The 23,342-nt window shown below is 37.8% G+C and overlaps 1 protein-coding gene across 16 annotated transcripts in view; it reads right to left on the bottom strand.

Annotated features, from left to right (window-relative positions):
• COL25A1 (collagen type XXV alpha 1 chain) overlaps window positions 1–23,342 on the bottom strand; it is a 271,408-nt gene that overhangs the window by 27,580 nt on the left and 220,486 nt on the right. For 14 of the 16 annotated variants that reach the window (XM_015861367.2, XM_032444266.1, XM_032444274.1 and 11 more), the window contains 10 exons: window positions 22,292–22,324; window positions 22,120–22,155; window positions 18,186–18,230; window positions 7,985–8,047; window positions 7,090–7,158; window positions 6,390–6,434; window positions 5,367–5,411; window positions 4,789–4,866; window positions 1,697–1,720; window positions 288–332 (listed from right to left, as the gene is read on the bottom strand). In XM_015861367.2, the coding sequence (XP_015716853.1) occupies window positions 288–332; window positions 1,697–1,720; window positions 4,789–4,866; window positions 5,367–5,411; window positions 6,390–6,434; window positions 7,090–7,158; window positions 7,985–8,047; window positions 18,186–18,230; window positions 22,120–22,155; window positions 22,292–22,324 (483 nt within the window). The remainder of the gene's footprint in view (window positions 1–287; window positions 333–1,696; window positions 1,721–4,788; window positions 4,867–5,366; window positions 5,412–6,389; window positions 6,435–7,089; window positions 7,159–7,984; window positions 8,048–18,185; window positions 18,231–22,119; window positions 22,156–22,291; window positions 22,325–23,342) is intronic. The other 2 variants (XM_032444276.1, XM_032444278.1) reach the window with 1 other exon arrangement.

Here is a 23,342-nt window from a genome sequence, read left to right as displayed (position 1 = left end):
CAGATCAGTCTCAGTGTTAGACCCACGAGGAAGATGCTTCCATGCTGGTCTGGTACCAGCTCATTTGCCAGCTCTCAACTCAGCACCTGTGTGTGGCAAGAAATCAAAGCACTATTTCTGAGAAGCTACATTTCAAGTTGCCAGAGTGCAAAGTTGGAAGCAGGCTGTACTCAGTACAATTTCAGGTAAATACACTGTACAGGAGAGCTCCAGGTACATGTGTGCAGTGAGATAACCAGAAAATATCTCAACTCCTAAAGTATAGTGGGCAAAATAAGGAAGATCACCTTTGGACCTTGCAGCCCTTGGGGTCCCGGCGGTCCTGGTGGTCCCTAAAAAGAAACACACACATAAGGTTTTAAAAAGAATTTCTTGAAGTACTTGCCATGTAAATGCAGGCTGAATGTTTAGATAGGTCCCCGAACAACATGAGTTAGATGTTTGGTACAAAGGGAACCAAGACTGGCTATGAACAAGTTGTTTATCTATGACAACTCTCAGCAAACAGATGGGAACCAGTAAAAACAATGTTAAAACAGCAACACATTTCCTCTTTTATTAGAAAGTCCTACTCCCATTGATGAAATGGCAAAGCTCCTCTTAGTGGCAGGGAGACCAAAGTTCACCACAGCCACATCCTAATCTAAAGCACTCCAAGGTGAGAAGATATCTCCTACTGATTACAAAGAGGATTCTGCTAAAAGATGCTAAGTGTCTTTGGGGATGGCTCAGTGCTTCAGGAAATTGTTGGGGAGCAAGTTGCAACTACTCCTTTTGCTTCTACCTAAGGCTGCAGATACAATTTCAGGAACAAAATATCGAACCAGATGTTATACAGTAGGTGCGGGTTTGTTTGCTTTAAATAAAAAGAAAAAATAAATCCTCTCCAATAATGAGAGGATAATGAGTGACAGAAATCTACAGAGAAGAACTCAAAACAAAAAGAAGAATAAAATAATTTGCTAATACCAAGTTTGTTGCTTTAAGAAAAGGCTGAACCAGCAACACTATAAGCATCTCCTAGCTGGTGTAAGTACTCTTACCTGATATGGTATCATGGGAATTGGCTGGAGTACAGGGCACTGGAACTTGCAGTCCTCTGCACATGCTGGGAATAAGTGCTAAAAATTGGTATTTTTTTCTGTGATGTGACAAGGTGGGTCAAGAGAACCGCCTGTACTAGAGGCTTTGTACTTATCTTGACTTACAATTAACTAAGCTGGGCCTTTTCCAGAAAGCTCCCACATGAAGTTCCTTCCCAAACCAATTTAAAAGAGCCATCCTTCTGCCATGAAAATAAGGTGGATAACTGAAAATCATTTGGTACTAAAAACCTACCTTTTTTGTTTCTGGACTCCTATGCAGACACATGCAGATGAGAATGTATGCCAAGAAGTCTGAAGCAGCTAATCTGCCTAGATGTGTATCTACAGAAATACTCTATTCTTTATTTTCCAGGTCACTCAAATTAATGGAAGTTTTGCCATTAATTCATCAGGAGCAGAACTGGCCCCATTACTGCAGGACTTTCAACAACATACTCTCTGGTAAAGGAGCACTGAGCAAGTAAGTACATGGGATGGTGAGCTGGGTCAACACCCAAGAAACGTGTGTCCTGAACTGGTGGAATTACAAACATGTTATGACATAAAAGAGACATTCTACAACACACAGCAAATCATGCAATTGAAATTACCGTGACAGTGAGGGTGGCAATCCTCTGTTGGCAAAACGTATTAACAAGAGACAACATTACCAAAATTGAACAAGAATATAAATTATTTTGCTTGTAAAAATTAGTATCTCCACAAAAGCTATACTGCATCTGGGGAGACACCACATCTCCAAAAATAGGAGTGAAGGCACTGTTATTCTTAACTCCCAGCATAACACAGTTTGGCTTCAAGGGCCATCAGGATTTTACATAGGTGAAGACTGTAGTTTATTGTAAATCTCAAGTGATTGAATAAGCGATGATTAAACAGTAAAACCACAGTAAAACTCTTCCAAAAGATTTTTAGAAACTAAGAAAAATGGATGAATTGGTCTCTTAGGATGATTAAAAGACTGGCCCCATGTCTTGAGATCTCTGCAAGTTTTGCACCAAGGTTTAACTAACAAATACAGTTCCTACAGTGGAAATGTAACACGTTTTTTTAATACTGTAACTAAGATACAAAAAATAAAGTTAGGTTCTAAATCTGAAAACGTTGATCCACCAAAGCAGTGATAAGTACTTTGAATTCTGCTTTAAATGTTTGGAAAGACAACAGGCTTTTTTTTTTATTAATTATTATGAATTCTGTTATTATTTTATAGCTTGACCTGCTACTATACATACATATATATATATATATTTACAAATAAGAATCTAAAAGCAAGTGAAAAAGTGTTTGAAATTAATTAAATGCTCATCTATGTTTTTAAAGAAAATAAACATCCTGAATCCTGATGCCTCTCCTTGCTTTTCTATTAACTGTGAAGAAACTTCTGGCATATATGAAATGCGAAGCATTCTGCTTTTAACTCTTTTCCTATGCGCAAATGAGTGGTTTGCAAATCCTGTTTTTAAGTTCTAAAAGAATCTTCATTTGCCATGAAACTTGGAGCCTGCTCAATATGAAGTACATAGAAAAGAACAGATGACTTTAATATAATCACATATTTTGCATTATAATGTATTTATGGAAATATATAAAGATTTTTAAAAACTGAAAAATTCAGTTTATACAGATATGAAAACATAAAATAACCACTGCAATTGAATGCTGGCATCATCAGACTGATAGGCTCATTTTCATCAGCCCATTCAGATTTCAATATCTACAGTGTCTGACCCTCTACAAAAGTTAAACTCCTGCAGCTACTGCCTTTTGCTTTAGGAAATTCTGAGGAGCAGTCCTGAAGAGCAATTTTGATAGAGATGCATTATATTGTATTTGGTACTACAAGTGAAAGCTGCGCGCACTCAGCAGGGCTCTTGTTCAAACTATGATGATAATTTTAAGATCCTTATTATTTCCAGTGCTGATGGACTCATATGTCTCATTCTGCGCTGACACAGAAGATTGAGCAGTAGGCACAAGGCACAGTAACTAAATTACCCTAAAGCTTCTGGGCTGCTTGATGATTTATTGCCAAATTCCAAGAAATGCAGACAGCCCAGATCTTGCTAACTCTTGTCATCTTCTTAAACCAGCAGACCAAGTTCTGTGTAAGGTCACAGTTCAGTGCTGAGCGCTGAAAGTGCTCAATACCTCTATGGGAGAACTGCAAATCTCAGATCCCCTAAGAATTTGGCACCAGGAGACTTAGGAATGGGTGCCTGCCATCTGAAAGGCCTGAGCTGGATTTGGCAAGGATATTGTTGACTGATCCTACTATAATCTTACTCACACCATCCTTGCACAGACATTCCCATTGATATCAATTATTTGTTGCCCTGAATCAGAAGGTGATGACATCTGAAATGATTTACAAAAGGAAAAAGGCCTCCTCAACCACTGCAGTAGGCTTTAGTCCCTTATTAAGGCTTCATTATGTGCTGCAGCTTTTCTGAGGCATTCTCACACAGCACTTGAAAGTGACATTGATGGCAGAGTGAAGATACAATGACAGAATACAGGAAACATGAGGGCTAAAGTCCCTGTTAAATCTGTGCCTGATAATATACTACAGTACTTTCAAGCTACTTCAGGCATCTAACACTGAGATTGATTTAAAAGACTGAAAAATGTGTCTTTGAATTCTCTTAGGAGTAAAAAGCAAATGAGATGGGTATAATGTAGAGCCTCAGAACATGCTTATGTAGACTTCCCCACAGATGCCACTCACAATGAGAGTGGGCTTAGCTTCAAAAACATATGGGCTTTTAGATTTTTACTAAAGGCAGTGAGGTTTGTTTTTTTTTAATTTTCAAAGGAGTCTTGGAAAAGCATGACCAGCCAGACATCCATCCACTCCCACTGAGTAAACACAAGAAAAGGAGTTCATTGGATTCAGTGAGAGAATGACCAGATGCACAATGAGCCAACTTCTGTCTTCAGCTGCACATAAGCAAACCCATTCATTTTGGTGGAGTTGTACTGCACTGAATTTGCATCTGACTACACTGCAATGTAAATCACCTTGACTGCAACTGCATATGTCATCTTGTTACTTTGCTCTCATGCAAACACTCATTCATTCTTTTTACAGCCTCATATTAATCCTCCATACTTTTGTGCATACCTGTCAAAACAGGTTTCTAGAAATGAACAAATGGGAAGATTGGTGCTTTGTCTGTGTAAGATACTCATGTTGCTTATTGAATCCACAGCTTTCTAATGGAACCACACGTGTTATGGTTTCCAAATCTCAAATATTCTGCTCTTGGCATTTTACAGGAAGAGGAGAAGGGAAAAAAGGAAAAAAGAAATGTCAACATTTTAGCTATTGAACTGAAAAGCAGATGCTTCTGTTGAACTTAAGTATGTGGTTCACTGCATGAATTCAGCACTAACCCCCACGCAGCAATGAATCAGCTTTATTCTCATTAGATGATGTCAATGTGCTCTGTGGGAAATACGACTAATTCACTCAGCTAAACTGTATCAAGGAAACAGTTTTTCTCACACCAAATAGCAAGTCTGGTTTCCAAATATAGAAAGACATTCCTAATCAATAAACTGAGCAAATCTTTGGGGAAAAAAGTGTTCTCATAGTTTATGCAGAAGGAAAATACAATGATATCAAACTGCTTCGTGGCAGACCAAGCTAAACTATGTCATCCTTGTTAAGCTTACATACCTGAAGAGCTTCATGAATATTGCCATTGTAGTCAATTATCTCTGTAGCACCTTGATCACCCTTCTGTCCAGGTGGCCCCTGTAATATATTTTCCATAACAATTTTTGAGACACCTGCCAGAGACTACTCTAGACACTTATTTACTGATGAATGCTTAATTCCAAAGCAGCCTAATTAGGTTTTGTTGTATTTCCAATGTACTACTACATCTACAAAACTTAGCATTAAACTGAACGCTATATTTAAAGGATTTTAAAATATTTTTTTCAATAAACAAGCAAGTTACCGAGTGAATTGTGCTGCAGTGGGAAAGCAAATAAATGAAACCACTGCAGTTAAACACTGACAAAGTTCCAATACACTAATTTTGTGCTGGCTGTGAGCAATGTCTGGACGAACCGTGAGTAGGATAATAGTAGTAAGGACTGTTACTCATACTAAAGGCCAGTTACTAACACACTCCCCAGCAGAGTCAAGTGACCAATCTCACTAGATTAACAGGAGTTGCTGCCACAATTTCGATTCATTGCAGAGACTGAATGCAAGAGTACAAAGACTGAAATGAGAAGTAGACTCACCCGTGGACCTGTAGATCCTGTGTCACCTCTGTCACCTGTATCACCCTAGGTAAAAGGGATATTTGAGAACAAATATGCCATCTGACAGCATATAAGGTAGTTTGTCTCTTTTAAACACGCTTCTCCTAAATAACCGAATTAAACAAACAGGCCTCTCATTATTACTAGAATGCAGACCTTAGTTACAGCAGAAATTCCTTAAACATTTGTATAGTAACAGGGTTAACAATGAAGTATTTGGTTCTATGCAAGTTGAGAACTGCTACACCTGTTGAAATCTATATAACACTAGTACAAGTTAGAGAAGAATGGTTAATTCACCAGTAGTAATAGGAAAATAAAAACACCGTAACACAGAAAATGGTCATAGGGGTAGTCACAGAATAGAAGAAGAATATGGAGAGGAGGCTGGAGTCAGGACATTATCAACAGTATTGCCTTGTGTATGGATGGAGGGCTTGATAAGTAGACAGTCATTAAAAAAAAAAATAAATAAAAATATAGCCAACACACCAAACAAACAAAACCAAACTACTTTGGGAAAAATAGGTAAAACAGTAATATAACGTACAAAACTTGTCTCTACAGGACCTACTGGCTAGCAACTCTCTTCTGGTACTCTTTGAAATACCACTGATTCCTACCCCACCAAGTTTGGTTCCACAGAATAATTGCAAAAACCAATTCAGTTTCCACAGGCATAGTCAGGAGATGGTTTGTGGCATGAGAGAGACCTAACTCACACATCAGTTACATAAGAGCTGATTGAAACAGATTTTATAATAAAAAAGAGAGTTGTAGTGAATGAAATACACAACCTTCAGTTCTAATAGCTGAAGCTGAAAATCTGAATTTCATTTACAGATAACACCGCATAAATTGCTACAGTTTCTTTTAAGGGGATACATAAAGCTCCTGTGAAACATTACAAACAAAATTAATGAAAAATAAATATGTTAATCGCTCCATTAAAGACAGCTTTTTTGTTGTTTTTGTTTGTTTGTTTTTTAATTTACTACTAACCTTTGACCCTTTGGGGCCTCTAGATCCAGGTTCACCTGTTCTCCCCTGTTTGTGGGAAGACAGCAGATGGAGAAGAGAAAAATGATGGAATGGGAGCGCAGAGAAAAAGAAATTAGTAATGACTAACTATACTACAGAACAGCAGAATCACTTAATTTTATATGATCAAGATCATGAGTCTGTAAAGACATGGAATTAAATAGCACCCAGAGTAATATATTCTTCAACACCAGCATGCAAAGGCCACAGACTCCATCCTTCCAAAGGAAAATTAGTATTGGCATTAGTAAAGAGCAGACATCATTAAAACCATTTTATGGGAATGATCTATGTTGTTTCACAACTCCTGAAAAATGTTAGTCAGACAGTAGAGAAGATATTTAAGTATCCTTAAATAAGGAGATCAATTAAAGTGTTACCACAACTACTACACAACACAATTACTTTCCCAGTAATTCAGAGGAATAGCTTGCCAAGTACAAAATCTGCCTTAGCAGCTTCAAGATGCATTAGGACTAGAGAAACAGCATGCAAAATGGATTTTCTTTGCAATCAATAGCTACAATGATCAGAAAGTTCAAACTTTGAAAGTGACCAAGTTTTCATTCATTCATTTATTTATTTTTTCAGCTGAAAAAGATGTGTTATGTGTTGTGGGTGCTCCCCTAACACCAACACTCCAACGTGAAATCAGACCGACCTTTGGTCCCGGAAGTCCAGTTTCACCTCGCTCACCCTTCCCAGGAGGGCCTGCCTCTCCTCTGTCACCCTGTGGAAGGAGGTACACATATATCACAAAACACTGGGCAGTTTTTAGCATACAACTAACTCACATCAAAGAAACCAAAACATCAGAAGAAAACATTTCTGAGCTCATCTACAACTTGGAGTGGATTGGGGAACTCTTCCTTGAGCAAAAAATAAGATTTAGAATTTCTACTCTGGATTCATATAGGATCCTATAAAGCTATTTTCCTCCCTATTCTGAAAGAAGTGTAATGAAGATTCCTGAACTATGAAACTTAATGAATACTCTTCATAGGACTCATATACACTAACTTCACTACAGAGCAGATAAAAAAAATCTGTATGTACTACAAAAAACACACCTGTTTAATGGCACTGTATTTTATAGTCTGTTTTGTATTATCAAAGTTCTAATATCTGCGCACACTCTTAGGATTTTTTTCTAAAATATTATGAGAACATAGTTTTTTCATGCAGGCTTATTCTTCTTCTTAACAAGCGACTCTTGGGATGCTGACGTGAAACAAAGTCAGTGAATAAACTTGAATTATGAATGGATAGAGCATCTGCCTTTACACTGTTTGAGGGCATCACTACGAAGGCATGTATTTCATTGCATTAGTCCATGAAATACAACTCTTCATATTTCCAGGCACTGTAGGTACTATATTTTAACCTAAACTTTAAACTTTCTGGCCATTTACAAAAATAGATTCTGGCCATTTTATGACAACTATTCATTCATGGCTAAAAGATTTTTACACCATTGGCATGATCTCTGCTAACAAAACTGAACTCAACTTCAGCTCCAGGGGCTTTATATTGGAGCACTGTTCAACTGCCCTTACCTTTGTTCCTGGTAACCCTGGCAGCCCGGGTTCTCCCTGTGGACCAATGAAACCTGGTTCACCCTTGAAAAGCACAGCATGAGAAGAATGTTAGGTTATTTATTTAACAGTGTGTAGTTACAGTAACACTAGTTTCTTTTGGCTGCATTTTCCGTGTATCATCAGCACATCCTGCTGTGATGCAAGAGTTACATAAAAATACTTTTAAATTTAAGCAACTTTCATCGGTATACATTCTTATAGCAAGCCATCACACAGCATATAAAATGCAAATGAAACAGAAGGTGTCACACATTGTTTTTTTATGAGGTTAAGGATCATTCATTTCAGTCATGTTTTATGAGGCAGTGAGTGGATGGGCAGACGGGATGAGGTTATGACAAAGTAATGACAAACAGAGGCCAGATGGTACTGTTGTGATACAATTTCAAGGGAGTCAGTTAGCTACATCATTGCAAGAAAGCAGACCAAACCTTTAACACATCAACACAGCACTCTCCCTTCTCATTCTGACAGAGAACTACTTCAGTTGTCCACAACCGGACAATTTCCATAGCTGTGAACAGGTGGGAAAGAGCCACTGTTCCTTCTTCCCTCACTGTTCTGCTCCACTCCTGCCCATTAGTTTGTACAAACAGAACATACAAATAGCAGCAGTCAAGCTGAGATGCAGCACATGCAGCATTAAGCATGGCAGAAAATATTTTTATATATATATATATATATATATATATATAAAATATATATATTATATATATATAAATATTTATAAGATTGTTCCTTCTTATTTTTAACCCATCGGCACGGCTGAAGTGGTACAGCGAAAAGTGAAGAAGCCATGTTTTCCATAGCAAGCTCTCCTGAACAAGGTTTCCTGCTACCTAACATTCTGCTTTTCACACAGATTTGTATCAAGGAGATTTCCTCACGAGGTATTGTAAAATTTAAAAATCAGTAGTATAACCCAATTAGTACAGATTTTTACAATATCAACAAACTCGATGATCATAAATTAGCCATCAAATGCTTCTTTAAATAGCTAAAAAGACAGAAGTATCATAATCCTGTATTGATTTAATTACTGACAGCATATGGAGACAGTAAATAGAAGCAGTTGGATAACAGTTCTCTTCACCTCTTTGCCCGCGCAGAAATATAGACATGCTGCAGTGAGTGAGCAAGTTAGCAAGTGTTCTTGTATATTCATCTGTGCTCTCATCAACAACCCATCATTAGCAGTTCAAGCAAAGAAGGTCTCTAGCAAATCTATAACCAGAGAGAATTTTCACATGGCCATACTGAGGAGCATTCGGTGACTTCAACTCAGAAGTTCAAACAAATTCAAAGATGCGCCAAAACTAAATAGCACATTTTCTAACATGAAGTTCCATCTGGCTGCAGTTCAGAATTGATAATAAAAACAAAAAAATCAATGATGACAAATGTGTCCTAGAGAAAGGTGTTTAGCTATTATTTAGGAAAAATAACTCACAGCAGTTTACTTAATTCTTTCTATCAGTGCACACCAGCAAGAGCAACATTAGGTTGCCACTATCGATGGAAATGCTTTTATGTCAGTAAATGGACAACAGTGCGATTTCAATCCTTTATTTCATGAGGAGGCACTCAGTGCACCCTGATCATTTAAATTCTGACTTTACCAGGATTAACTGATTACTTCGGGCAGAAGAAACGTGCAGTGGCTCTGCAATTCAGTCTTTTTAGTAGTAAGTCTTTCTCAAGTTGATGTGCAGAGACAAGAAAAAAGGTGCTTTGCAAAAGCAAGTGGAATGGATAACAGAGGAAACTGCTGGCTTAATTAGCATAACTAGCATGCAGATTTTACACAATGCAGAGCTTTAAAAGATTATCAAATGTGAAGTGGAATAACTAGTGTGTCAGAAAAGATAGGACCTGACTGGCTGAGTAGCGGCTCTGCTGAGAAAGACTTAGGGGTGTCTATGAGTGCTGAGTTGAACACAGTCCTGCAGACTGTTCTTATCACACAAGACAAAACTGCAGTAGGTAGGACTTGGCTACATTAAGAAGAACACGCAACTCTGCTATACAGTGCTGGTGGGGATAAGAAGGTTAAAAGACAGCTCTGGTTTGCCGTCCTAAGTTTCTAAGTAGAAAAACAATCTGTTCAGATGATTTGAAACTACGCAGTATCCTCTGCGCTATCTCAAACTCATGTGTAACCACAACACAAGGTGTTAACCAAAGCACTCAGGCACACTTCTGCACCAATCCTGGGCAGTGGAGATAACATCTGCACCAGCTTTGTTTCCGGCATTTCTGTGTCCATTATTCAAAAGAAAAATGTTTACATTAGAAACAGTCTCCATTCAACTGTCCAGCTGTACCCTGCACTTTGTTCTACAAACGCTGCCAGCCTTCTGCTTTATGTTATTATACTGATTTTGACTGGGATAGACTTAATTTTCCTCATAACTTAGTTTTGAACTTGTGATTAAAACAATGCTGATGTTTCAAGTGTCACAGAGCAATGCTCGTGCAGCTCCAAGGCCTCCTCATAGGATGGCCTACAAGGGAGAGCCACAAGGAGCTGAGAGGGGACAGAGCCAGGAGAGGTGAACCAAAATGGCCAAAAGGATATTCCATACTGTACAGCAGTAAAAACTGCAGGCAAAGTTGGCTGAGGCTGCTATTATATGGAAACTGACTGGGCAATAGTCAGCTGGTGTTGAGCATCTGGGTTCATTTTTTGCATGTCTTGTTTTTCTTGGCTTTGTTTTTGTTTCCCTTCTCAAACCACCTCAATATTCCATTTCCCTCATGTTTACCTTTCCAGTTTGGTTTCTCATGCTGCTGTGGGGAACGAGCGAGGGGCTGATGCTCAGCTGCCTGCTAGGGTTAACACACAAGAGTTACCCTTTGTGCCAAACACACCACAGAAAGAAATGAGGATCTATCAAGCTTAGCACTGCCAGTGATGTGTGGAATGCAAGGGAAACAGTTTCCTCTCAGTAAGGTAAGAGTAGAGGCCTGCTGAGGCTGCTCTCTAGGATGATTTCATTTTTGCTTTGGGATCTCCTAACCTCAAGACACTTGCATAAGGAGGAATCTCCTCTAGAAAGGAATGCAAGGAATCAGAGTAATGAAGTTTTATAACAGTTTTCTAAACAACTCACTATAGTTTCTTACAATAAAGTTTTATCTGGTGCAAATCTACCACAAGCCACGTTGCCTGCTGAACAGGACATCTAGAAAGAGGAAAGTTAAGCAGGTAGCATGTGAAAAGAAAGTAAGGAACTCCATCATCACTTAAGATACAGTTTACAAGCTGTATAAAAAGCCAGCAACAAATGATGACTCCTCATGCATTTTAGTTTAACCCTTTGGCATAGTTATGAAATAAAGGCTTGGAAACCACTACATAGCACAGCAAGTTGACTTCAATCTCAGTATTTAAAAATCCATTTACTGTTAGAGCTTGCAGCAATCTGCATCAATCATACAATAGAGGCAACATGCTATTAAATAAATCAACAAGCTGGTGAATTACTTCCATTTTACAGGAGTGATTTTTTATCATTTAGGAACAATCCCTAATGGCCTGAGATGTTAACATTTTAACAGACGAAGGGACAACCTCTTTGTGTACTCATTTTCACCCTCATACGTTTCTCAAATGTATGAATACCGATGGGTCAGAGAGCAAATGAGATGCTGCCTCTCACAAACCCTGTTAATGGTAATTTTCACCTCTAATCATAAAATGCGTGAACAGAAAAGGGCCCTTATAATTGCATGCTGTACACCTAAAGTTATGGGAGCACCATCAGAACTAGAAGTAAAAAAAAAATCCTTGTAATTTACTTCAGAGGACAGTCTTTTTTTTTTTTTTTTTTTTTTTTTTTTTTTAGGTTATTAACTAGACATATTAATAACCAGTTGTTTCATGATGATCAAAGCTTTTATGCACTCAGGCAGCGGCTAGCTTTGATACTAGAGGTTAACACCAAGACTTGCTCTTCACTGTCACTGTTTTGATTTTTATAGAACTTATAATTGGCTAAAACTTGAACTTTTGTTCAAGAAAGGTGCAACAATTACAATTCCACTTGCCATGCTAATTGCTTTTTTAAATGCCACTAGCTTGATGACAATGTTTCTAAACAATATAATACTACGCTCGCCTTCATTGCACAGCTGAGACACAAGCAAATTTGAAACGACAGGCCTCATCCACTATCAATGCCTGAAATACAAGGCTGTACACTGACACAGATGTGCAGGTAATGTGGGCCTACATCAGTGATGGAAAAAAAAAAAAAAAAAAGATGCACTTTCCTTGTCTAATTCTACTTTCTTTCTAATGAAAGAATCCCAATAAACCTGAAGATATACAGAACAAAATCTAGCAAGAAAAAAACATCCAAAAACCCAGGTGTAAGGCCATTTAGAAAACAACAAAGTTGGAAAGACTGAACTTGGTTCACTGATATCTTCCCTCATTTTCCAGAAATTGCCATTTGTTGCCCTCAGGTTTCATTCTGAGATTGATAACCAATACAAATACACTTCCCGAGGTCCTTTAGATAGAGGTGCAGTGCAGTAGCAGCTGATGGCTAACTTGCTTCTTAAGGGACCTGTGGCACTCAGTTCCAAGGCAGTAATGCCTCAGAAGCTCAGCCTGTGCCTTAGGCCATACAGGTCAGAGAATGGTACTTTATATTCTCCCAGTGTTAAGAGCATTAGATGGACTTTACGTATAGTTTCAAGCACATGGGAATTTTGATATCAGGAGGACTCCAGTATTCAGTTCATAAGAAGGAAGTGAGCAAGGTAAAAGGAAATTGATAAAAAGCTAACCCCACTTCATGAGGTCTTTGTTAAGGCTTTTCATATCAGCTCAGAACTGGCTCCAGAAACGGTAAGCTTAACAGGTTGTCAGGCTCACTCATTGCATTTGAAACAATATCTTCACACCGAAACCTGTCTCTAAACTTAGAAAAACAATTCTGGCATTAAATTTCCAAGTGCATGTTCAGCCTTTATGACTCATTTAAACAAGCAAAATACACTACCTCAAAACCTGTCTAAAACCCCGAAGCTTCACAACTAACCCAACTTTGCATGACATTTGTTGCTTCTTAGTGAGCTGATTTTCTCAGTGTTTTTAAGATCTGCCTGCTTGAAGCATATGCTGTTTTGGAAGGGTGCTAAAAGAATAATTCTGCCGCAATAATTCTGATTAACTTTGCATGCATTAGTCATATCAAATTCTTTTTATTTAAAGGCTAATTATAATTCAAGTCAGCATGGTATCTATTTTTGAGGATTAGAATAAAAACACTTTTTTAATAAGCATCTCATTTTTAATTCTTTGCAATGACTGATCCACTAAATTATTAAATGTCTGGCCCCAAATGGTTTCCTTTAGAAGAACAGTTAAATTATGAGTCTAAAAGCTTTAATTTGCTACTTGTAAAATATAAAGAACTTTACTGCACACACTCATTTCTGACCACATAAGATTGTATACTTGAGATACAAAAATGATTTCATATTGTTCTGTCTTTCTTATGACTAATGAAACACTTTACAAATAAAGCAGAACACAGGGCCCCCAGATTATTCACTTGCATTTAAAATTTGGATTTAGATTGATTTTTGTAATTATAAAGAAAAATTCAACTGTGTTATAAAATAGATTTTTACAAGATCAGTCTTTCAACTAATACTATCTTTAGGGCAAACAACATCCTGTATTGCAGTTACTTATACTTTAGCCTCTTCTAGGAAAGAAAATGAGAGCTTTCATGATTTGGAGGATACAGTTTATGACAGATTAGTAAGAACTGCACTTATCCACAAGAACAACCAGCTAAATCCTTCTGACATATGCATACCATCCAATGTTAATGATGATTTCATTTTCTGGCCTTGATTCTTACTAGTCTGGAAAATGACTGGTCCAACCTGTGCAAGTGATTACTGCCATGGCATATGGAAACCAGACAGGCAGGAACGGATGAAGAAAGCTAGATATGTAACTACATTCATACAGATACATGTTGATATGCTTCCATTTTGGAAATGGAATTCTGAAAGTTAGTGGCATTACTGTCCTTTGAACTTTTTTTTGTTGTTCTTTTTAATAGATGTACCAATACATAGAGCTACTTTTGAAAACCTATTTATAAAAATTACTCTCCTATTTTTCAGGTTAGGCCCATTTTCAGCTAAAAGCATATATCATTATATTCTACTTTTCGATGTTTGACTAATAGTACACTTTTTTTTTTTTTTTTTCCAATCTGGTCAACCACTCTTGAGAGCACTTTATATGAGGGATGAAAGGTTAGAAATTAGTTAACGCTTGAATATTGCTGAATATTGTTGTATATTAGTTAACACTTGCTGAGGCAAGTACATATCAGGGAGAAACATCATCTTCCACATAGCAGAGCTTGAATTCCCACATATTTCAACTGTTGCAACTAGTATCTTCAGTACCTCATATTGAGGACTGAGAAATGCCTGTCACAACGTCAGCGGACCCCTTCCAGCTCCCAAGATTGGGCTAGAAGGTTGTGGGTATGGTGACCTACAAGATAAAGATGAACTGAGCCTGGGCAAGAATGCCCATGTCCCAAAGAAGAATGGAAAGAGAGAAGTAGAATCAACACAAATTTCCTGGTAACAGTCAATGACAAGGAAAAAACAAAAACAAAAAAACAAAACCAGGAAGAATAGATGTACAGACCCCCTACAAAAAGAAAAGACAACAAATCCCAAAACACTGGGGAAGCTCAACATTCCTAACAACTCCTGGGAGAAAAAGGAAGTTTGAAGAATTTCTCTCTGCACTGTGAATGGCACTGACTCCAAAATACATGGAAAAATGCCCCCACATCTCAAATCAGAAGGACTAGAAAGATTTTCTTTTCTTGTGCCAAATCAACCAACAGCAGTTTTCTTGAACACAATCAAATAAAAGTTCAGTTGTGATCACAAACTTTGTTTTGGTATTTGTTTTAAAACTGGAGGAGTGTGAAATGCCAGAAATGTTGAAGCAAATCCAGATGCTGCATAAAGGGCTGTTACTGAGAAAACTTTGTGTCCTGCTGAAGTCTTTCTTCTGCAGTGATGAAAGGGTTGCACTGTATAAATGCCAGAAAAATGCAACACAATGGATTTGAGAGATGTCTGACAGTCCAGCAAATATGCATGATTTCCACTACACTAAGTCATCTAAGTATGTATTACCCCATAAAAGTTATGAGATAAAACAGATATATAAAGTTTGTGTTTCATAGAAAGTATTCTGCATCTACATAGCATCGGTTGGAGGATATCCGAGTGATGAATTAATATTCTGTGTTTAGGTGCCTTACTCGCTTCCCAAATTACATCGTGCAACACATTCAGGGGCTCATTAAGTTTCCAGTCATTCCTAAACAGCAACAGGTGCTTGAAAAACACTTCTCCAGCATGTCACAGACAGCTTCATCACTGTCTTGGGAATAACTGACTGCACTTGTGTTTTCCCTATGGCACTAACCAACAATGCTGAGAGAGAGAAAAAAGAACAGGAAGAACCAGGAAGAACTGCCAAAACATCAGCATGGACATAGTGAATGAGTCCAGAAAAATAATTAATAACAACCATGCTGCATACTCTGAATTCTGATGTGATACTTGCATGTTCATCCAGTACTACAATCCATTTGGATCCCAATGTCATGTTAAACCAAGCTCTAATGGTGTTCTGGGAATATACACTGATTAATTAATTGAAATGGCATTATAAGAAGCTAAAACTTTCCGGTGATTAATATTAATTAATCCTTTAAGTAGTCTGGATATGCTTTCAGGAACACTAGACCGGATGCCTTGGGAATCTTTTTCAACCATAAGAAGAAAGATGAGATACGATTCTCTTCTTGCTATGGCATCCGTGTTTTCACAGGCTGCTTTAGCATTTGTAAGGAGTGCTACATAAGTGCAGGGTTACATAAAGTATTTTGTAGCACAGACTGCCACTGCAGTTTCATTCACAGGAAGGCAAATTTGTAGTTCAATGGATAGATCAGAGACTTCAATTCCTTACATGGATGGCCGTGGGATAAATACTAAGACCAAATAACTACATTCAAGAGTTTCCTGTGTATAGAATAAGCTCGTGTCTTGATTTTGTTTTCTCTACCTGAAAGAACCAATGGAAATTCTTTGAAAACTGGGTAACATGGGTAACATTCTCTTCCCAGTTTCTTCTCATACAACTTGAAGAAATTTGTTTGTATTGGACTGTCAATATTCAGCAATTCCACAGCTGTTTAGAACATAAAAGCTCTGTAATGATGATCCTGAGACAGCAAGTTCATTCATTCAAAATCACCTGTGTGCTCTGAGATACTGTATATCAACTGGAAATGCACCCTTGCTATTTATTTACGTAATTTCCAGAATACTTCTCTGGTTTTGAGCTAAATCTGCACACCTAGAAGAATTAGCATATTTCAGATGCATTTGCCAATGAGGTCTAACTGTTCAAAACTGCTTAAGCAGAAAACAAATAGAATATGGCAATTTCTAGAACACCCGAGGAAGACACAAATTCTGAGAATATTCTGTAACTCTAATTAAAGTGGACAGAAGAAAGAACAAAAAGTGAAGTGAGAATCCTAACACTTTTTAGCTATAAGGGATCTCATCAGAAACTTTTGTAGAAGACTTTTGAGTCTTTGATTTTTCACTTCACATTTTGCCTTTCAGGTGGATTTAGAAGCCACCCTCTGAGCCACTTCTACCAGCAACAGATAAAGCTTAACAAAAATAATATTATAGATCAGAAATTTAATCGTTTTAAAGTTCCTTGCTGAAATATAAATGGAATTGTATAGCTTTCATGAACATGGAATCCACACAGACCAGCCATAACCCTAGCTGATTTGGTGAGTGCTCCCAGGATGCTGACCAGCTGAGCTACCTCCTGGCTTACTAGTGAAACAAACAGACCACGGATTTCTGTTGAAGATGCTTTTGAAAATACAGTTTCATCACAACTCAGCTACATTAACTTTACCAGTCGATGTAGAGTTTATTCTTGCAGAAAAAGAATGATCACCCTGGGAACTATATTTTCAGGTATGACAATATACAAACTTTAATATGCACTTTCAATTATTCCCATAATTCACTAGAAACACAGAAAGGACATTATACTTGAATGTTGTGGCAATTCACAAGTCCTTTGAGGAAACCACTGTAAATATTGCATTCCATAAGACAGATACCGAATCCTATCGAAACAGACAGAAGTTTGGCCTTTGGCTTATTCCTCTTTATTGGAAAAGCAATATAAATCATCTCCTGAGCTATGCACAGGCCCATGCTGGAATGCAAACTAAAAGTTTCAAAGATGAAACTTTTTCAAAGATGAAAAGATCCAAAAGGAGGATCTTTGCCACAGAGGAGAAGCAGCCAACCTAACAAGCACTCCCTCAGGATATGCAAATCCGCTCACTTTGCACAGCCTTGTACAGTTACAGCTCAAACTGTCTAAGAGTCTGCAACTCCCAGTGCAACCACTTACGCCAGAGCTAAACCAACCACATGGCTTTTGCATCAACTTACCTAAAGATCCCAGACAAACCGGAAGCCAGGAGCTAAACCAGGTATTAGACCAGGGGCTGTAGCTAATACTGAATAGAATCTTATTAAAACATTTTGGCTTGTCAGTGGAAATCACTTCTGTGTAATGGTGCAGAGAGTATTTTTGTTGACAGAGCCAGTTCTCTGCAGCCTGTGTATAATGAATGTAGTTTGCTGGCTGGAGACATGGTAAAGTCTGTAAGACTACTGCTACTGGAAAGTAGCCATCAGAATAGAAACCAAGTCAAACTTTGTTCAATCACAGTGTCACAAATGACGAAACTCTTTCATTACAAAGAAATATAAAAGACTACCAATATTAGACATTTTTAAGCAGTAGAATCTTTATTTCCTACATAAGGCAATGGTTTGCTTCACATTTTACTCTAAGATATACTGTTTCATTACTTTAACCAATTTCCCATGCAAAACCTTCCTGTGTTAATCAGAGACAATCTCAATATCAGACTCAGATGCTGTACGAGTACAGGAGGACCACTTTAGTCAATCCTCTAGTCAGCCTCCCCCCTCTTTATGGTGCCCCCCAGTACCACAGAGACTGCAGTTTATTTACCTTTATCCCAGGGAGTCCAGGAAGCCCAGGAAGACCTGGTTCACCCTACATAGGAAAATTGCATAATATTACAGACATTATTCAGTTACGATCACTATGCAGTGAACACACCTATACATTCTGCAGCAAAATAAAAGAGCACAGGTGACTAATAGTCAGTTCAAGCGGGACTGACATTGTCAAAATTAGTGATTTAAATGCAACTCTCCTAATGTACCATTTAAAAATACAGATTTCTTCCGGGAACCTCTGATGCTATGACAACATCATAATCCACGTCAGAAAAAAAAAAACAACAAAAAAAGAAGTCTCATTATTTTGGCAGCAAAATGAGAAAAAAACAAGCAATGCTGGTTCATTTCCTACACTGCCATTTAAATTCCACGCTTATGACAGATGTTTAATTCTGTTCCATTTTCAATTCTGAGACAGATGTCGTGCTGCCTGACTGCCTGATTTAGCCACCATGCAATTCAGGTTCAAATTGTGCAATTCAAAAAGAACTACTTAATTACAGCCTGAGCATTGTTTTTATAGAGCTATCTGTTGCATTATTTCAGAGCTTGGTACTTATCTATGAATATACATGGTGTTATAAAGGCTAGTGGGAATATAACCCTTTATTGCTTTACCCAGACATATTTTGCTGATTTAAAATTGTAATAAAGTGACCTATAGCACAGCATTTGCAAGGGGACATTTGTAACAAGAATTGAGAACTGAATGCATTTATTTTGAAGGAAAGTTGATATTAGTCTAACACAAGAAAGGCTCACACAGCATTCTGACACGTGGCCATTTTGAGATACCATCTAAATAGAAATATGTCATCTAGAGAAATAAAAATGATGAAAAGAAAAAAAAAAGTAGTAGTAACATGTGAAGAAAACATTATTTTAAGGGCTGGAGATTTTACTTTAATACACAGATGGATTCAAACCAATGCTTTGGATGTAAATATTCCCCAAACTTTCTGGAACTGGTCTGAACTCTGAAGCCAACTTTTACCTTTATAATGAGTTGAACTATATTCCAGATTTTGTACATACTTGAGCTTTACAGAGATCCAGATTTCAGCTCTGTGGTGAGAGCTATAGATTCTGCTATTAATATATTTTACTTGTGTATACACACACACATATACACCCACCTATAGATACTTACACACAAACAAGCATGTGTATGCGTAATACAGATGTTCCCCAGACTACAGTACCCAAAAACACTACTTTGAGGCAATAGTATCAAAAAGACTCAAAATGCCAATAACAAAATCATATTCTGCCACAAACTGTAGAACACAATACAAGGTCTGCAAATGGCTTTAACAAATGAAGTAGTTTTTACATATTATGGGAGGATCTGATAATACATTTCAGTTACTCCAACATTTTAACTCATCAGACTGCCTAAAAGCCCAGGAAAGAATCCATTCTTAAAATATTAACTTTAAAATTAGATGAAAGAATGGCGTCTAAGATACAATTTTCAATAGACTCTACTAGCTCTCGGTTTATTGCCTAACAGTTAGCAAAGCAGGAAATGGGTTGTCAGTCTTGCGAAAGAATAATCCACTAAAAAGTCTCAATTACACCCATTCCTGACGAAGTGCTAGCTCTAAAATCTCTCTCCTCTGTCGGGTTTCTCAGCTAGGCAGCTACACACCACACTTCTAACACAACTTTTTCTTATCCAACTGTGGAACAGTAAGTTTCATTTTTAAGCACAGCACATGAATGATCGCAACTGATAAATTTATTAGTATTGCTGCCTTAGGTCACTGTTTAATCCTGGGACAGATCTAAACCCTAGAGACACAAACATAACAAGCAGAAAGGATCCAGCAAAGCCAGTTTGGATTCACAGCAATCTAAAACAATTAAGATGCCCATCCAAGATACATCAAAGAATGTAATACATAATGAAATCACGAATGTTTCATTATAGTTAGCATTGTTGATGAGTGCTTAACGCTTTATTTTCTGGACTTTTCCTAATACAAATGATGCAAGCATGATTTATGAGAAGAATAATTTCTAAAGAAGGAGAGGCTGAATAACTAACTTCTCATCACACTAAGTTTGGCAGGTCAAGTTGTTCTGTCCTGATACAAGATGTGGCAGACAACAGCCTTGACAGGCCATTCAGGCACCAACACATTTCATTTCATGTAAGTATTATTCAGGTGGGTAGCTCAATATTTACCTGTTCTTAGAAGACAGATAAGGAGTAACCAGAAGAGGAGGGAGAAATAATATATAAGGAAGGAAGGAAGATTCAGAAAGGAAAAAAGAATGGGACCATGAGGGAAAAGAGAGGTGATGCAAAGGACTGAGACACAAGTTTGTTTGGACAAAGGACCCACAGCCCCTGGTGAGGTGAATGAATTTCCACTGAGCAGAGGCAGAGTGGTAGCTGTGGGACACCTGGCTGGAGGAGGCACTCTGAGCTAGCACAGTACGGGAGCTGCTGGCCCTGGCTGGGGACAGGGAGGTGGCATATTGGGAGTTTGTGAGGTGATGTGGAAAGAACACATTAAGCTCCCTTTGGTGCAAACAACAAGCTGACACTATAGAAAGACTGAGCTGTGTACTTCTCACTTATCTATATTATGTAAATGAGATCAAACCTGAGTGCCTGGAGACTGAGATCCTGCAGGAGCCTGCTGATAAATCACTGCTGCTTTTACCTCCATGGCAGCCAGCTAATGAGAAAATGAATCTCAACAGGCTCTTAAGTGCATTTTCTAGTTTATTGCCCCAACAAAGCACACAGTAGAGAATGCACATGGTGAATGATTCCACAGATTAGATAGCTTTAAGCTACTATGATTACTTTCTCTAATTAAAACCGTATTTTACTAAAGAACTGCATTTACTCCTGTAATAGTCTTTGTTTATTCTGTTGTAACTGATGGTAACTAAAATTTCTCAAACAAAAAGACTCAACTTCTTAATTTATATTAATAGGTGATTTGAGATTTTGCTTAGTCACCGAAAGGCCTAGAGTATTAGAAAACAGTAGTATTGCCACTTACTATACAGAATTATAGTTCTTGGCTGGTGGGCAGGAATATCTGCACACTCAAACTTCCGCTGGGGTCTGCTCCACCCTGACAGCAGTAGGAAATTTTCAATGTTATTAGATGCAAGAATGATGCTGAAGGCTCCAGGGGGAAACCAAGCATTGCAGAGCAAAAATCTGGTACCCTCATTGTCTCTTCTGTTTGCCCTTTCACCAGCTCTCCCAGCAGGACCTACCTCCTACTCTCCTGAAAGAGCAGCTAAAGGCAAAGCATTCACTGTTTGATGTACTATGGATTCAAAAGGAAAATTACCCAGCTTCGCAGGGCCTCATGCAGCACAGAGCAATTACAGCTCCTGCTGGATCTTTACTTGCAAAAACATCATCAGCTATGCAGCACCCAGGGGAATTTCTTCCCCACAAAGGAAGAATGGAGCATTATCCAGTCCCTGTCCTCCCAGACACACTGTCCATCTCTGATAGTTCGATTTCTCTTTCAAGTACATAGGAAAGGGATTCCAGTCAACATTTATTTTCTTCCTAATTAGATGTAATAATGTACCACAGGCTGAAGGTTAATATTCAGTCAAACATGCAAAGTTAACTTGCGATCATTCAAGTAGCATAGCCATTTGTTGTTAGTCTCACCAGATGCAACTGGGTAAGCTTTCAACGCAAGAAGTGCTCTGATGGTAGAAGAGGAGGTGTGTTATTCTGATACTACTTTTCACGCTAATTAGTGTCATCATTCCTGTGCTTTTTAAAATACAAAATGATCATACACCATATTGTACAAGCTGCTGCATAGCAATGCATTGGGCTCACCCTAGTGTAAAAGCAGTTTAACATGACAAGAATTATCACAAATCCAACAGTGAAGAAAAGGAACACAAACATTTCTAATTAATACCTTTTGTCCAGGCCGTCCAGATTCACCAGGTTCACCCTAAAGAAAAGGAAATCAAAATAGGGTTGGAAAAGATCATAACATTAACGGTACCTGAAACATCTTTGACACAACAAAGTCATGCTGATCAGCCACCCCTCTTCTCCCTGAACAACAGCTCTGCACACTTAATTACCTTAATTCCTGCAGCAGACGAACCAGGGTCACCCTGATAGAAAATCCACAAGAAATAATCATTCTTATTACATATACAGTTTTAAGGAAACAAATACAGCAAAATGTGAAAGATTATAGCAAGTTGATATAGCAAAATAGCTATTTAGCAAGACAACCTATGCTCTGTGACAATACATAGAAGCTTATCTGTTGAAATTAAATCAAAGGATTCAGAAAAGAAACCATAATATTTAAAAATAATTCAGAGAGAGAGAGTTTCAAGAAGTATAGTAAGTAGACCCAAATTTCACAACCAAAAATGCTGATTTTGTAAAACTGAACTTTAAAAAGCTGGAAGATGGGACATGGTTTGGCATCTCTAAATTGCTGACATACATTAAAAACCATTTACTGCAATTTACAATAAGTGATCTTTTTGATTCGGTTCTACAGATCTCAACTGACATAGCTTTTTGTGCAAATGAAGATGAAGATCTTGAAAGAAAACAGAATCTAAGTATTTATCACAGTCAGGACAGGTCATAGCTCAATTTCCACAGCTCTTCAGCTTATTTTAACTAGTAAGAAAATGCAGCTAACTGCTGCACATGATAGGACAAGGCAGCTACAGCAATTTATGTATTTGAGAAAGCTCTCTGTTCTGAGGATACATCTTGCATTTGGGAAGAGTGCCCTGTTTTCTGCTTGGTTGACCAGACTTGATAGGTAGTGATACATGCAAGTTCAGAGGACTGGTGAGTGAACTGGTAGGGAAGCTTTCAGCTCCCAGTTTATTTTGTGTTATTATCACAGGATCTTTCAAATTCTTGAATACTCCATTTGCTGCACTTTTTTCCCCCTTAAGTGACATGCCAAATAAACATGGAGAAAACCAAACTGATGAAAAATTGGGTAGTTAAAATAAAGACTGCCAAAGATGGCTAGAGTGTTTGTATTTGAAGGACTGTCTCAGTATGCATTATTCAAAATAAATTTGGATTATTCATTATAAATAACAAGTTTCTACATGGCAGTAACTGCAAACTCTGCAAGAGCCTGTTAGCCATTGA

The sequence above is a fragment of the Coturnix japonica genome, chromosome 4 (assembly GCF_001577835.2).
Source record: "Coturnix japonica isolate 7356 chromosome 4, Coturnix japonica 2.1, whole genome shotgun sequence".
NCBI lineage: Eukaryota > Metazoa > Chordata > Aves > Galliformes > Phasianidae > Coturnix > Coturnix japonica.
The sequence above is the reverse complement of the archived record's forward strand: the minus strand, read 5'-3'. Positions and strand labels throughout refer to the sequence as shown.